This window comes from Vidua chalybeata, chromosome 4 (genome assembly GCF_026979565.1).
Source record: "Vidua chalybeata isolate OUT-0048 chromosome 4, bVidCha1 merged haplotype, whole genome shotgun sequence".
In the NCBI taxonomy this organism is placed as follows: domain Eukaryota; kingdom Metazoa; phylum Chordata; class Aves; order Passeriformes; family Viduidae; genus Vidua; species Vidua chalybeata.
Window position 1 is genome coordinate 36,703,911 of NC_071533.1, and position 15,343 is coordinate 36,719,253.

General features: G+C 38.6%; 1 protein-coding gene across 6 annotated transcripts in view; it reads right to left on the reverse strand.

Annotated features, from left to right (window-relative positions):
• Nucleotides 1-1,727: 1,727 nt before the first annotated feature.
• The window catches only part of MTUS1 (microtubule associated scaffold protein 1), a 117,083-nt gene continuing 103,467 nt past the window's right edge, over nt 1,728-15,343 (reverse strand). For 5 of the 6 annotated variants that reach the window (XM_053940082.1, XM_053940081.1, XM_053940083.1 and 2 more), the window contains 7 exons: nt 10,565-10,779; nt 9,939-10,044; nt 8,876-8,949; nt 8,675-8,770; nt 6,042-6,158; nt 4,749-4,846; nt 1,728-3,933 (listed from right to left, as the gene is read on the reverse strand). In XM_053940082.1, coding sequence (XP_053796057.1) covers nt 3,717-3,933; nt 4,749-4,846; nt 6,042-6,158; nt 8,675-8,770; nt 8,876-8,949; nt 9,939-10,044; nt 10,565-10,779 — 923 coding nt within the window. In that variant the 3' untranslated portion in view covers nt 1,728-3,716. Of the gene's footprint in view, nt 3,934-4,748; nt 4,847-6,041; nt 6,159-8,674; nt 8,771-8,875; nt 8,950-9,631; nt 9,696-9,938; nt 10,045-10,564; nt 10,780-15,343 lie in introns of those variants that run through there. The other variant, XM_053940084.1, reaches the window with a different exon arrangement.

Here is a 15,343-nt window from a genome sequence, read left to right on the forward strand (position 1 = left end):
GAGAGGAAAAGATGGTGTAAATCCACTGCTTGAGTATTCCCCTGGGGTGTAATGGTTATGCGTAACCATCACTTGCAGGTCTCAAGACTGATACAGAAGCAGTGCTTTTAAGGAAGAGTTTTGGTGGGTCACGTCCTGTCCATCCTTTCTGTCCTTGTCCTCCCATCAAGCATCAAAATAATTCTTGTAATTGAAAACAATGAGAATTCTTTTACTGTGTATTTTATACAGTTTTTATTTTAGCAAAAGCCTCTTGGGCAGAGCTGATGCTACATTGATGCAGTTAACTGCACATTTCCACCTAAATGAACCGTGACAGGGTAAGAGAATGAAGCCCGGGAAATGAAATTTAAGTAATTTGTCAAAGTTACATGCCTAAAGCTGCCAGTGCTGTTATTTCCATTTCCATACCTGTGTCGCTGCTCTTCTAAGGCAAGGCAGCAGCAGTGGTCAGAAGGTATTTTTTCTTCAGGTTGGTTAAAGTTGGTTATCCCAATTTTATGATGACCTTTTTGGCTGCAGCTTAGCCCTAAATGATTTCCTGGCTGTTGGACAAGATCAGTGGTTGGTTACTGTCTAGAAGGATTTCATGCATGAATTGCATGATACCAGTTTACATGGAAGTGTCTTTGGTGTTAGTAATGAGAAACATCAAGTCTTTAGTTAGCTCAAGGAAATGATTCATCTCAAATTTTATAAAAAATACCATGCAACTCATACAATGACCTTTAGAGAAAAGCATTGAAGGTGAACCATACTATGAATAGTTTGAATGGCAACAAACTATATGGTACAGCTGTTAAATGTCACTGTAGCATCCTCTGAAACTTATCATTAGAGTTGGAACTGAGAGTAAAGTTGAATATCTTAAGAAAATCACTTGTTCAATTGCTTGACCTTTGGCTTATGATGATGAGGAGGTTTCTAGTTTTTCCTGAAGGAAACCTTATGCTAAATAAAAAACCCAAAATATGTAAAAGTTACTGGTTTGAACAGTCTTTACTAACACATGGTACTTAAGTTAAAGCTTGAAATACTAATACTCAGAGGAAAAACATTGAAACAGTATTTACAGATTAGCAGAATTATTTAATTTGTTGAGACCAACAGGACAAACACTAAACAGGTACTTCCGTAATCTGATTTCTACATACAAGCAGTCTTCATTTCTTCATAAAAGCATTAAAGACTCTACTTGCAAGCAGTTTAGACATGAAGAGTCACCTGTACTGTGGAGGTAAATTATCGACAAATTAACGGTCTTTGTATTATCTACTATACCATACTTACTTTTCTGTACAGTAGCCTGGAAAAGCTCTTGCTACAGGAAGGGCTATGCCATATTTAACCTTCAAACATTTGTGTGTACTCTGCTTGCATTTTTTATTCGAGGCATTACACTGCAACTAAAGTAGTAAAGTTCTTACTGGTGGCTAGGTAAGTGCATTGTGACAGGACTTGTTACACTGCTAACCTCTAACTGGGGCTTTTCTCACACGCAGAATGTTCTGAAGGATCACAAGCAAGCTCCATCTATCTTCTACCTACAAGTGGAGTAACAAGGGGAAAATTTTCTAAGGAGTAGCTGAACACTAATAATTTGTGCTGTGAAGCTTCACCATTGCTGTTTTGCTGTGCTGAGCAGATACCAAGAGTTTTTAGTAACTGGAAAAATGTTCCTCCTTAGATTAAAGCTCCTTTGACTAACACAAGCAGAAGAAAAATCCTTCAGTCGGTAAAAAATATTTATTGTAAAGCATTCAGCTCAAATACATGCAATCAAATCTCTTTGACCATAGAAAGTAAGAATGTTCTGAGATGTACGTAAAGCCAAGTTGTAGCCAACATAGGATTTCATAGTTAAATTTGAACCTCCTAGTAAACATTTTAAGTACTGACACCACTAATAAGTGGTATGTACAGTGCCCTAAAAAGGATTAAAAGAAAGCATAATGTTCCATAGAACTGGCACCCTTAACTTGTACATTATGAGAGGTTTAAGTAAATTTAATGATGAAAGAGTCAATCACAAGTTTAAATATATTACAAATTTACTTACTGTATGAGCACTGTTAACAGTGTTGTTTCTATATCTGTGTTCTTCATTACTAGCCAAGATTTTGCAAATCTTAGGTAGAATACTTTGAAGTGGTTCTCCAGTTGAGTTCCCTAAATGCTTTCCCATGCCCTTGATTCCTGTCCCCAAGCTACTGAAAAAGACAGGGAAACTCAGCCAGCTACCAGCATTAGCTAACCAGCAGTGTAACAACATCCTGGCCCTACTGTGAAGCCCAAGCTACTATAAGCATCAGTAGTATTTTCTAAGAGTAATCTGAAGCTGAACCTGTTGTAGTTGGTTCAGAGCAGTCATCTTAAACAGGTCTGATCAAGGGTGGAGCAAGGCTATCCAATTACCCTGTTGAAGCCGAAACTCAGCATGTGATATTTCCAGAAATGCTGACACCCTCATCCTCCAATTCCAGCAGCCAGGACAACTTTTTCCCCTACTCTACAGAATCTCTTGTACAGGATTTTTCACCTGATGAACTGTCAAAACACCAATATCTAAGAGGGAAAGTATGGCAGAATTAGCAAGATAATATACCACCTCATCCTCAGGTGAATTTAGCCAACCCTGAGGAAAGTTAATACAGATGCTAATGCTTAAAAAGGCAAAGTGTGTCACCAGCTACATTGCAATTCACAAATTACTTAGTCTTCTTGAGAACTGAATTAAGAATGAACCTAGTTACAATTATTGCATTTCTCTTTGGCTTTCAAATCTACATTTTGTTTATCCTCAGGAACAGACATGCTATTTTGGGGAAATCAGTGCTTCCTTTTCAGCAGGTAAGATGCTAGGTCTAGGCTTCTAAACTTGCAACTCAGCTAAAAACTTCTGACCTTGTGGGCTACTGGGGTTCTGACTACAACCCTATTGACTTGAAATCCAAAATCCATTGCACCCTGTAAAAAAAGTTCTCCTCATAAATGGCAGAGTTGTGCAAGGACATGAAACGAAGAACCCATGCAAAATATGGCTGCAATTCAATTTGTTTTTAAAATTAATTCAAAGTTGCATACTCAGGTTGGCCAAGACACTAATGAGTCAGTTGACAAAGTTCTTCATGCCATTTTTTTACCAGCCAGAATGATGAAGGAAACTATCCTACAGTACCAGTGGCAGTTTCTCCTCATTCCCAGGCAAGGGCACTCTGTTAAGCATGCATACTGAGAGCAGTATCAAGGAAATACATGTCAATGTATAGTCTTCAGCTTTTATCCTTTATTACATACACAGCAAAGAAGGCAGCATTAGACACACGCACAGTGTGTTACACCCATTCCATCCACGGCACACGCACACGCACACAGCCTTAAAAAAGTGTCGGTGATAAGGAACATATTATAAAGGTTGTGATCTTTAAGCCCCTGAGGTTCTTCTTATGGTTAGGTGAAAAGGCAACAAACAAGTCTTTTCTTGCTCTATAAGTGCTTTGTGCAACAATGTCCATAGAGGTCATAAGTCTTTTTGGGAGGAGTGAATGTCTTACTCCTATATTCACAGTCTCCTATCGCTGTTTTTGCACCAAATAGTTTCCAGTTATGTTTAGTTGTCATAGGCGGCTAATATAGCTCTTGCTTCTGTGATTAAAGTTAGGAAAGGTTCTGCAGATCAGAAATGAAATGCAGGCCCCTCTTTCTCTGAAGAGATGTCATCTCGGTGATACTGCAGGACTAGAGAAGTTACCAGAATTTCGTGGGGACTGAAGAGGCACAGATGAAGAACTGGGAGACAGTTTTCTTGGGCTGCATAGGTCACCATTGTGCAACTTCCACAGAAGTTCTTCATTTTCCATTGACAGGCGTTTGTTTACTTTTGATTCTTTTTCTAGCGACTCCTGTAAAACAGCTTGCTCTGTAGAAAGTTGCCTGCAAATGGAAGATTTACATCAGAACACGTAACTCAACTCGGAGGCTGCAGTACTAAAACTTAAAAGAAAGGTATGAAAGTGCATAAACTTTTGCTTGGCTCACAACTGAATTCCAGCTTTAATAGGAGGTCTGAGCATGTTCTCATCCTAGCTATATTTAAACTGGTAGCTTGCAGAAAGCAGGAGAAAGTCCCAGTAAGAAACATCCCTGAGGACCAGAAAAAGCATCTGAAAAGTGATGCTTGTCCTGCTTAAAACAACACACGCTTCTAAATGGCTGTGCTGGAGCCTTTGGGTCTTGTTGCAGGCTCAGCTCAACAAAGAAGCTACAGATTCCTTCACACTGGAAGAGTCTGGCCATCCATTTAAGCAACCGTTAGGAAGAGCTCAGACCGGTTTTATTCATGTTAAATATTACTGTTATTGCTAAATAAACCACACTAATCTAAACTGGGGACAAATTACTCACTGAAGTGGTTATAAGTATGACCCAAGTCTAGCTTACAAGCCAGCAGTTCTTAAAAAAGGACAATCTTTGCATGATGGTATTTCTGAGTTGCTGTTTCTTCCCTAAAATACTGCACTACTGAAGAACACACTAAACCTTTATCCCCTTTCAAAATATTCCTGCTTTTTAACTGTATACAGGAATGCACATCTTACAGAGATACAAGCGGGGAAGAAATGGATGTGTTCTTTCACAGAGCACTAAAAAAATTGCATTCACCAATACTTCAAGAGAATTTACTTCCTTGTCACAGGAACCCATTCCCCTTGATTAAGGGCATCTAAATGTCCAGAGAGATTTTTCACCTTGAAAGCTCCATGTGTTTGTCCATCCGAGCTTTTAATTCTTCATTTTCTTGCTGAACCTTCTTTAATTTATCCATTAAGATTGTGTTGTTCTCCACCTTGGAAAGAAGGTCACAATTTGAAGTAAAACCCATACATGCACTCATCAAGATTCTGACTCAGCTATACAGACGTTGGCAATCTGGAGTTTGCAGAGCTTGTTAGAGTACCTACAAAAACACCCCATTTACCTCATCCTTGCATAACAGTGCCGCTTGGCCACTTGTGCTGATTAGATGCCAACAAGGAGGACTGGGTAAGGGATCTGCTGTTAACCAGCACATTCCAGTAATTTCTGTCAGCAGTTTTAGACACTGTAGCACCTTTCTAGACAGAAGACTGTCTAGAAATAACAACAAATTCAAGAGTTCCCCTGAATAAATAGCTTTTCCTATTGCTCTTCTGATTCCACGTCATTGCTGGACTTCGTCAAAAATAAAAGTGATTAAGTGGTTGCATGGTCCAAGACCTTCTACACTGTGGCCAAAGTCTGTCAGAAAAACTGCAGGTTTGCTAGCAATTTGCTAGTAATTGTAGACTAGGGTAACACACAGTGCTGCACAATACTGAACAACTGACATCAATGTGTTCCTTTGTATCCAAACCTCTTTCTATACTTGCTCATTAAAGTCTTGCTTAAGCAAGTATTACAATAGTGTTCAAAGGCCCCACCCAGGAGAAGGACCCTGTCCTGTCACACATAAAAGCATGCTAAGTGATTACAAGTCCTGCTTCCAAAATTGACTTTTCATGTGGAATCACACACAAGTCAGCAAGACAGCCGTGCAGCTAAACAAAGCAGCTTAGCAGCTAAAATGACTGGCCTAAGCTAATCAAGACTTACTCCCTTTCATATGTGATCCCTTCTTGTTAAATTAGGATCATTTCCTTGTTAATTGTTTCCTGACACTGCAATCTATCTTCCATACCACTTGAGCAATGTAGCAGGTAAGGATTTTGTTCTTTAGGGGAAGAGACTCCCAGATAATCTGTACTAACATAGCAATAGTTTATTCAAACCAGTAGTTGTCTTAAGATGTTAAAAGGTCATTTAGAGCATCAGGTCATTCTTTTCGCCTGTCGACAGATATCCCAAAGCTGTACCTGCAGTGTGAGCATGTCCCATCATGAATTCCTGTTTCCTTTTAAACAAAAAAGATTAATTCTTGCATGTAAGTCCATCCAGCCCAAGTTTGTTACAGAACACAAGTCAGAGACACAGCCCCAGCCTGCCAGACCCCAAGGAATACTCACCAGCTTTTCCATCTTCATTAGCTTTATATCCTGCTGATGGAGTTTCTCATTCTTGATCTCCAGCACTGCTTTCAAACTTTCCAGCTCCTGTTCCAGGTACATAATCTGTGGGTTTTTCTGAAAGATCACCAGAGAGTTTGCTTAGTTCCCTGAATTTCAGGAATAATTTAGATATTTCTCTGCTATTTAGAAAAAAACAAGGAACTAATTGCAGTAATGAGTTACTTGTTCTAAGTGAAATCAAGTCAAACACTAGAATAAATAACAAGATCTGATATCACTTTCTCCTCCTTGGTTTTTGTTTGTCCTTCAGGGTAGGTGGACAGTTGCAGTTTCTTCATTAGAAGTTGTTCAGAAAACACTTAATGCACAGACATGAAAAACTCTTGTGAATCAAAGGAAGGCATGAATGCTGTCACAGCAGAACTTGTTTCACAGGAGTGCCCAAAGGCCTTAAGGCTAGGAGTTCCAAAATTTATTTCATATTACTCATAACCCATCCCAAGAGATAATTAGAGTAAACATTTGAAGAGTTTCCAGGCACTGGAATAGTTCAAGAAAGCACCAGAAGTTTTAAGTTCTGAACTTGACTGTAGCTTCCCTGGTTTGAGTCTGAAAGTAGCTGGCTCATAATCAGAAATTGAAAGTTCTTCTGAAGCCTGAAAATGCAATTATACATACAAATCTTGCACTGGTGCACATCCATAACTTATTTACAATATAGCAAGTTAGGACTTTTTTATTTGTCCTCTCTGTATTGTTTTCTGGGAGGTGAAAGGGAGAGCAGGAGGAGGCCAGAGTAGGGTAAGATGTGGTTGCCTCAAGGACCTGTTTTCCAGAGTAAGAAACCATTCAGACACTGCAGAGTAAAACACATTCTCTGCATTTCAAGGCAGTCACAGCCAAAAAAAGGGAAAATAAAGCAAGTCTTAGTCCATTTCCAGGTAGTGAGAATGGAACATGAGCTGAACTCAATCAATGATTAAGCATGTTGTGTAACAAAGTTTATCTTCAAAATCAAACAAAACTTGTTTTAGTGCATTTGGGTAAGAACACAGGTGCACCACACTGAGTAACAGTGCCCCACCAGAAACCTCGGACAGGAAGGCAATGCCTGCAGTCTTGTGGGGTGTGGTCCCAGAAGGACAAAGCCAGGACATGTCACAAGTAATAGGGGCTTCATCACCTACACAGTTCTTTCTCCTGCTTGTTCTTAAGGCCTGTTGCAGTAGTGGTTCTTATTTAACTTCTTTTGAGAAAGTCTGTGCGAGGGTGAAGCATGCTGTGCTGCCTCAGTGAAGGCAGCAGATGATCTGTTCCTGTTTTGTAACTTTAACATGGAATATAGGAGCTAACAAGAAAAGCAATCCTGAAAAGTTTAAATGTTACAGTATGTTCAATATTCAATTTATTTTCCTTCCCTCCTCAAGTCCAATGGTCTTAAAATCTGCTTTTAAAGTTAAGTCTGAGCCCCCACATTAGCTACTCAGAGGAGAACACACAGCTAAATAAAAAGACTGAAAGGCCTACATAAGTTTTTAGCAAAAAACCTGGGAGTATCAAGTGACACTATCTAAATTATACCAGAGAGGTGGAAATACCTCTTTATTCAATTCTCTCTAATTTCTCTATTCAAAGGGCTATTGGGAATTCTGATAGTGCAGAATTTGTGTTTAGTACAGAAGAGTATGCTGAGTCAAACTGGTGCTTTTCCAAAGAGAAGTCTCAAGCTTATCATGCGTCTTATGTTGCCAGGAAAGCACAAAGCACATCTGCAGCTATGTAAAGGCACTTGACTATTGCTCCTTTAATTTAAGCAACATCTGAGCGTGCCTGTGGAATTACAGTTCAAACTACCACTGCCACAGCAAAATATTGTGGTTGCAGCTTCTTCTTGTGGCAGCTCTGTCCTGCCACTAGAATAAGCAATAAGAGAAAACAGAACAAATTCCAGTGAAAACTAAGGCAACTTCCACTAGAGGCATCCTAAGTGAGTCTTTAAGCATGGATTTTCTCTTTGTGGAATAAACAATACTGTTGGTATTCCACTTACTTCTGGGTAACCAGAAAGATGAACATGTTTGTGTTTACCCCCCACCACTTGGTGCATAAATATATGCACCACTTGGTGCATAAATAAACCCTCTCTCAGAACACATTTCTCTCCCAGGAGCATCATAGGCAATGGCAGCCTTGGGAGGAAAGGCAGGACAAAATAAAAGTTTCTTTGAAGGATAAATCAGCAAAAAGTATGAGTCAAGGTTTGAATAAATGCATTAGAAATGAGCTTTGCAGTAGTGATGCAAGCCCACACTGATCATAGCACCAGTACAACAGTTACCAACTGTCCAGAAAAATGCTATGGTACAACTCCTGTGCACACATGCGTCTTCAAGGCTATTATTTACACTCCTGACTTAGATACTCAAGAGCTTTATAGAATTATAATGGTAAAGTTAATACACAGCATCACAGTGCTTGCAAAAAACTTCTGGCAGATGAGCTATTTACAAAAAATATTGTTAAGTATGAGACCCCCTATCAGGCTTCATTGAAAATTTTTTGCATTATGCAATAAAATAAACTCAGGCAAGATCTGTTCATCCACATTTCTTTGGAAGATCAAGACTTACAAGATTGGCTTTTTCTTTGGCTATTTGTTTTTGTTCTTCTAATTTCAGCTTCTCACTCAGAGAGTTGTTTTCACTTTTTAGTTCATCGATTTTTTTCTGAAATGTAAATATATTGTATCATTAGGCCAAGAATTCAGTGCACATCTCCAAACTGCTTTTCAAGTTTTAAACTGTTGCAATGAACCCAACCCTTTAACAAACCTCCAGCAACTCCTGCTTCTCTTTAAAGGAATCTTCAAGCGACTTCCTTTCAGATTCATGGGTACTCTTGAGCTCTAAAACAAATTATTTTTGCAGATTTTTAATACCACATAAGACGTGAAAATTCTTTTTGAAAAGAAACAGCCTGAAGAGCCAGCCTACAAATACTGCATAGATACACTTGATGGCAACACAGAACATTTATCATTAACTGATGCAAAGAATTTATGAAGTATCAGATTTATTCCCACTTCAGATTTACTGATTGTACCCTCCCATATCGATTTCATTAGCAGACAGTCTATGAGTTTTGAGAGCATTCATGTGCATGCAGCAAATCGACTTACTAAGCATAGGTCACATCTGACAAAAGTTGAGTTTATGGAAGGAAACAGCAAAAATTTAAATTGTGTCTTCCACAAACTTCCTAAAAAACATTTATTTTCCTACTTTGGATGCCATGCAGAGGAGTTTGCTCTTTGAAAGCAATGCAAGCACGATCAGTCTTCAAGACAAAAAAGTATCACTGAAAACTTAGCTATCAAGTGGAGTTGGAGGGAGGATGGAAATCATCATCCCTTAAATCAATGAGATGCAATGTCATTTAAACCTGAGCGTGTCACCACCCTGTCCCTGAAAAACACCTCTGCCACAGTGTACAGTGCACAGTGTATAATATTTCTTAACATTTCCATGTCATTATGGAAAGCACACAACCCTACTTATCCTCATTTTCAGTTTTGAGGTGCTCCTTACAGAACTAGGGGGTGGAAGGAATTATTCAGTCACTTGAGATTTTGAGGGCAATTCAGGTGTCTTACTGCAAGAAAAAGTCACTTTCACTCAAACTGTTTATAAAGTTTCATTCAACTACAATGAGATCATGGTTTTTGCTGTATGTAAAATAAGACTTGTCAGTTCCAAAGAAAGGAATTCAGCCAATGATTTTAAAGATAGCTTGCCACAAAGAACAGTGAAGTGGACATACTGATCAAAATGCCTGAATATTTTTGTTTGTGACTAGCAGTACTATAGCATACATATTTAAATACAAAATACTTGCCTGAAAAAGAGAATTCATACTCCTTTTTCAGCTCCTCTACTTTTTCTGAGTGTCTGTTTTCGAGTTCCAGCTTAAAGCTTTCATGTGTGGTATTTAAATTGTCCACCTGCAATATGACAACATGATTTTTCTCCCCATACATGTATCAACCTAACCCTTGTTTAAAGCATTTTTTTAAACAATGCTTCATGCACTATGTCAAGTACATTTAAAATGGTCTAGCAGGATTCAAAAGTAGAAGCTAAGCCATGTACAAGACTTAATAAATGAGAATGATGCCTTACAGTTTACCACTACCAACAGCAAAACGTATGCATCTCTCACACACATGGAGCTGCAAAGCAAGGTCAGAGGTGTGTTTCTAGAAATCTTAAAACTCAAGCTGGCTCAAATATCCCATGGAGCTCTAGAAATAACTTAAGCTGGCAGAACACAACCAATCTCCACTACATTTAAACATAAGCCTAACATCTGTACAGTTAAGTGTGGAAGTATTTTTTTATTGCTGCAATGAAGTGGAATTTCACATTAAATAGCTGTTATTAGCAAACTCCAGTATTCTCTGAAGGCTCATTTGTAGCAGAAAGCAGTTGCTGGAGAACTTTTCTACTTTGAGTGTTACAGACCTGCTCCTGGAGTTGGGCTTTGTACTTTTCAGCTTCCTCAATGCAGATACTTCGGAGTTTCTCACATTCTGCAGTGTAAAACTGTTTAAGCTTCTCCTCCACCTCAGCTAAGTCATCATTATGTTTCTGGTTTAACTTCTGCAAATACCCTTCATAAGCAACTTGCAGTTCATTCCTGTCTCTTTCCAATTTCTCGCAAGCTGCAGAAGTGGTTACTGAAGATGTCAAAAGAAAAAAAAAAAGAAAAAGAAAGGAACTGGATCAAGTTCAATACAAAAGTCACATCTTCATTTACAGGTATTAAAAACAGTGAACACATTACACAGGAACATGATTATATACCAAGACAAATATGATTTATCCATTAAATGTATGCCTCCAAGGGCACATGAAAATTTCTTCACAAAAATATCAAATTCCATGTTTCTTAGGCTGAGAATTAATTAATCGCAGTTAAGCCAGGAGCCCACATAAAAAGCACAAATGTGACAGATTGACATGACATGGAAGGAGGAATGTCTCATGAGAGACACTGAAGAGCTCCAAGAAAAAAATTAATTGCATTTGCTACTTTATCTTATTTAATCCCATCCAGTAGAATATTTGTCAGAGTACTTCACTTTTTGACATATAAACCACTTAGCTAAATTTGAAAGTCTTTTTTTCCCTGAAAACTCTATGTTTAATGACACCCACACTCAGATATACAGCAAAGAAGCAATTCTAGCCTGACACAGGCCTGATACAGATCTGCCAGTCTGAAAGGTACTCTCATGTGTTTATGCCTGAGATATTTAAATATGCAAGACAGAGAATGGTTTTAGGCAAAAAGTGCAGAGTATTAAGAAAAGAGAAATGCTGTGTAATTCTCTTTACATCTGCATTAACACAGGTCTGCTAAGAAGGCTGCCTTGGTTTGTCTCCCCATATTTGCAGCTGCTTGAAAGGCAAAACAGAAGTTAGCAACTTGCATTTTTGAGTTTGAAATTTAGCATTCCCAAGTCCAGCCAGCCAGGCCTAAATAGGAGGGGTCATGCTGCTACTGTTAACATGACTGCAGCAAATGCCTTATGCAGTTCCAGCTGCACCCAAAGCCTGGAAGCAAGGTGAAACAGCATCTCTAACACAAGTGTGTGGTCACTGACCTTGTGCAAAACTGGTTCTATACAGACTCTGGTACTATGGTTTAAAATAAATTAGTGAGATGAGTGGCTGTTTAAGAGAAAAATCAACTAAAATGTTAACTTGATCTTCGAAGGCAGGAGAAGTCATGCATGCATACATTTCACAGCAGACTGGCACACTGCCCAAACAGTGTAAATACAAACTCTATGTAAAAGAATGGGAAGAGGCAAGGATTTTTGTACAGGCAGTACAGGAAATTCTCACCACAACAGTGTTTGAGCCTTAAGATAAATAAATTACAGTATCCTCAAGGACTCATTCCCAAAGTAGTAATGGGTCAGCTGAAGGGAAAGCAGCCTGCCCCAGCAAAGTGCCTCAAATTACACGTGTCTTACTCTTCTTTGCTATAGCTCATGAAAAGCATATGAGTAACTTGATGGATGGTACTTCCACCCTCTTTTAAGGGAACTGTAAAGACTCCTGACCCTGCTACCATCACTTGGAACCTGCAGTGGAACTAGAAAGTGTTAAGAGAGCAAGCTGTACTGCATGGAGATCAATCTACATGTGTGTCTACCTGAATTAGGCTTAACAGCAAGCTTAGCTATGCCGGGTCTGTGCAAAAGATGTGCTGATCTGGACAGATTTAGGCCAAGCTCTTCATTCTCTGACTGGAAATGATGCAACAGAGGCTCAACTGAAACCTACCACAACATTCTCTGCAACTCAAGCAGATTTCACAGTTTTTGCTACTTTCTGCAGCAGCACCAAAAGAAGTTTTTGCTCCCCTAATTTCTCTCAAAACTGCTCCCTTAGGGAAAGGAAAAAAAAAAAAGTTAGCTTTCACACTTCTATCACATTGCAGGGGCATGAAGTTAGTGAATATATATATACTCTGTATTGCCACATTTTTGGAGAAGAGGCAACATCATTGTTAGGGGACATTGTATTACGATGCCAAGAACCAGGCAGCAAGCCAAATGGAGGTATTACACAGCCAACCACATGCAGATGGAGCTGACCTTCTATAGCAGAGTAAGGGCATAGCTGAGAGGCAGGCGACTTGCATGGCTTAGTTGAGGTAACTGCAGCAAAGTGCTTCAAATGATCCACTTCATTTAAAACCAACAGAGGAAGAAGCATCAAATTCCTTATTTGCAAGGCCAGAGCTATTCATTTGCCTCCAGTTAGCCAGAAGAATGTGCTGCCTATCGTTGCCTTATCTTTAAATGTCAGCACGCAGAACTTCAGATGATGCAAAGCACTTCAGAAAAAAAGCAAATAGCAAACCACGCCTTTGTCAAAGAAAACAGACGCATCAGTTCCCCTTCAGGCACTTTGCAATTCAGATTTATAAGAAGACTAATGTTACAAAGGCAAACAAAAAACTTCTGAAACTTGCACTAGCAGTTAAAGTTGTTATCGTAAAGGTAACTGGCCTCCACAAAGCTGGAGGCTGCAATGCTTCCTTGCAGATCACAAGCCTGACTTATATCCCTGCCATCCAAACAAGAAGCAGAATTACTACACAACCAGTGAGCTCCCAGTATCATGGTGGTGCAAGAAACTGACCATGGTTTTTCCTGACTTCAGGAAAAACACCAATTAAAGAACTGTAAATCTGAAATGAGATGTCCCATAAACCAAAGTTTGTCTAAATACTTATAACTGAAATGTGTGCAGCAAGTATTTTCTATAGTCCTATCCATCTGCAGACTGAATCATGTATTTTACAATGGCTCAGCTTTTCTTAAAGAAAGTTGCTTTTTTCATAATTTGTCCCAAATTCCTTAATTTGGTCATTTAGCCACTGACTAGCCAAACTTGATGGCTGCTCAAGTGAAGAGTATTCTCACTGAACTCATGCTAAACTTTGAAGAAAAAATTTTAACTGGAACATGTGCTCTTCCAGTAGCAAACACACACAAATCTATTTCAACTTCTCATCCACTCCAGAGATACCTGAAGTGCATATTTCAGAGTTTTTGTACACTGCTAATCTGTTTTCTTTCCCTTCTTGAAGCACTTTTCTCCACAATTCCACATCTTTAGACCACAAATCTTGAGCAAAAAAAAAAAAAAACCCAACAGGAAACAAATGGTCCAACAACATTTCAGGGAAAAAGCAAGCCACACAAGATGAAAAAATGCACTATTCGTTTGTCTGTCTAGTGTTACATTTTACCTGTAAAACTGAACAGTTTTAAGGACAGTGTATATGGAATGCTATACTTGGCAGCCAGAAGCAATCTTTACTTCTTTATTCATAAAGTAGAGCCACTAATATATTTTTTCCTCCAAATATTAATGTTTTTCCGCCACTTGGTTGTCCCAGTCTCTCTTCCCAATCATACAACTGTCTCTCCCTGTATCAGTACAGCATGGAGCAAGATTAATCTGTGGTTTTAGGCTTCTTAACACCTTTAATTATAAATTAAGTGCCCGGTTCTTTTGGGCCTGACAAAAGAAATCATGGAAAGTTTCTGAGATTTGGTAACAGTAAATGGTTTCCATTTCTTTTTAGAAATCATGGAAAGTTTCTGAGATTTGGTAACAGCAAATCTTCAGAGCAGAAATGCTGGTTTTGACATGTAAAATTACCCTTTATTTGTAGTAGTTGACATCACCAACTTGCATCTTGGGTATTTCACTACGAAGCTTTTCAAGTGCCAAAACCATAAAACAAATGCCTGCAAGAGCAGCATGGAGAACCAGGCACATGGCAATTCCCTTCCTAATGCAAACAGCAGCACATACAAACAACAGCAACAGTTGCTGCAGCTGAAGGAGAGGACTACAAAAGTTGTCTTTGCTCCAAGAAAGCTATTTTGTATTTTCTCTAAAAGTAGCCAAGAGATAAGACATTTGTGCAGCATCTCCTTTCACTTTTTTTTTTCATTCTAATCATCATCCAAATTCAGCCCTTATGGCTAAACTGCTTAGATGAAACATTTTTCAAATTACATTCCCCTAAAAGCTACCATAACCATAGCTCTAAGATAAAATACAACAGATTTTTTGGAACCCTGAAATAAATGGTTTGCAAACAGTAGTTATTATCATCATAAAATTCAAGTCCAAGTCACTCACTGGCCTAGTTATGATTTATGAAAAGGCATTAGACTGTCTGAAATACTAAACCAGAGTTCACTAGAACAGTAAACTGTTAGCATTTTAATAGGTGTGGGGAATGTGAAATGGGGATAATTACCACAAAAAAGCTCAAGTATTTAGTACTACATGATACTACACTGCACTAACATTTAATTGCACACTGCAAGCTGTATGTTCACTTGACCAGTAAGTCTGCTATAGACAGGCTCATTTCCTTCTCTATACAACACATATTTTTATATCTATATAGTAATCAATTCATGGTATTGGCAAATTCTCAATAGTGAAAATCCTTCTATCCAAATATGCTTTCAAGTTTATGACCAGGTTTCTCTTGGTGTAACTTCCATAATGAGACTTATTTACAGGACATTAAACCACATTGCATATTTTTGTTCTTGGGCAAGTCAGACAAGGCAGGTAGCCAAAAAAAGCTTGCTTTAAGCAACATTTAAGCAGGTATGATTGAATAAATAACATGAAGCACTCACTTTTCTGCTGGGAAGTAAATTCACATCCCCTGTGCTGCAAACACTACAA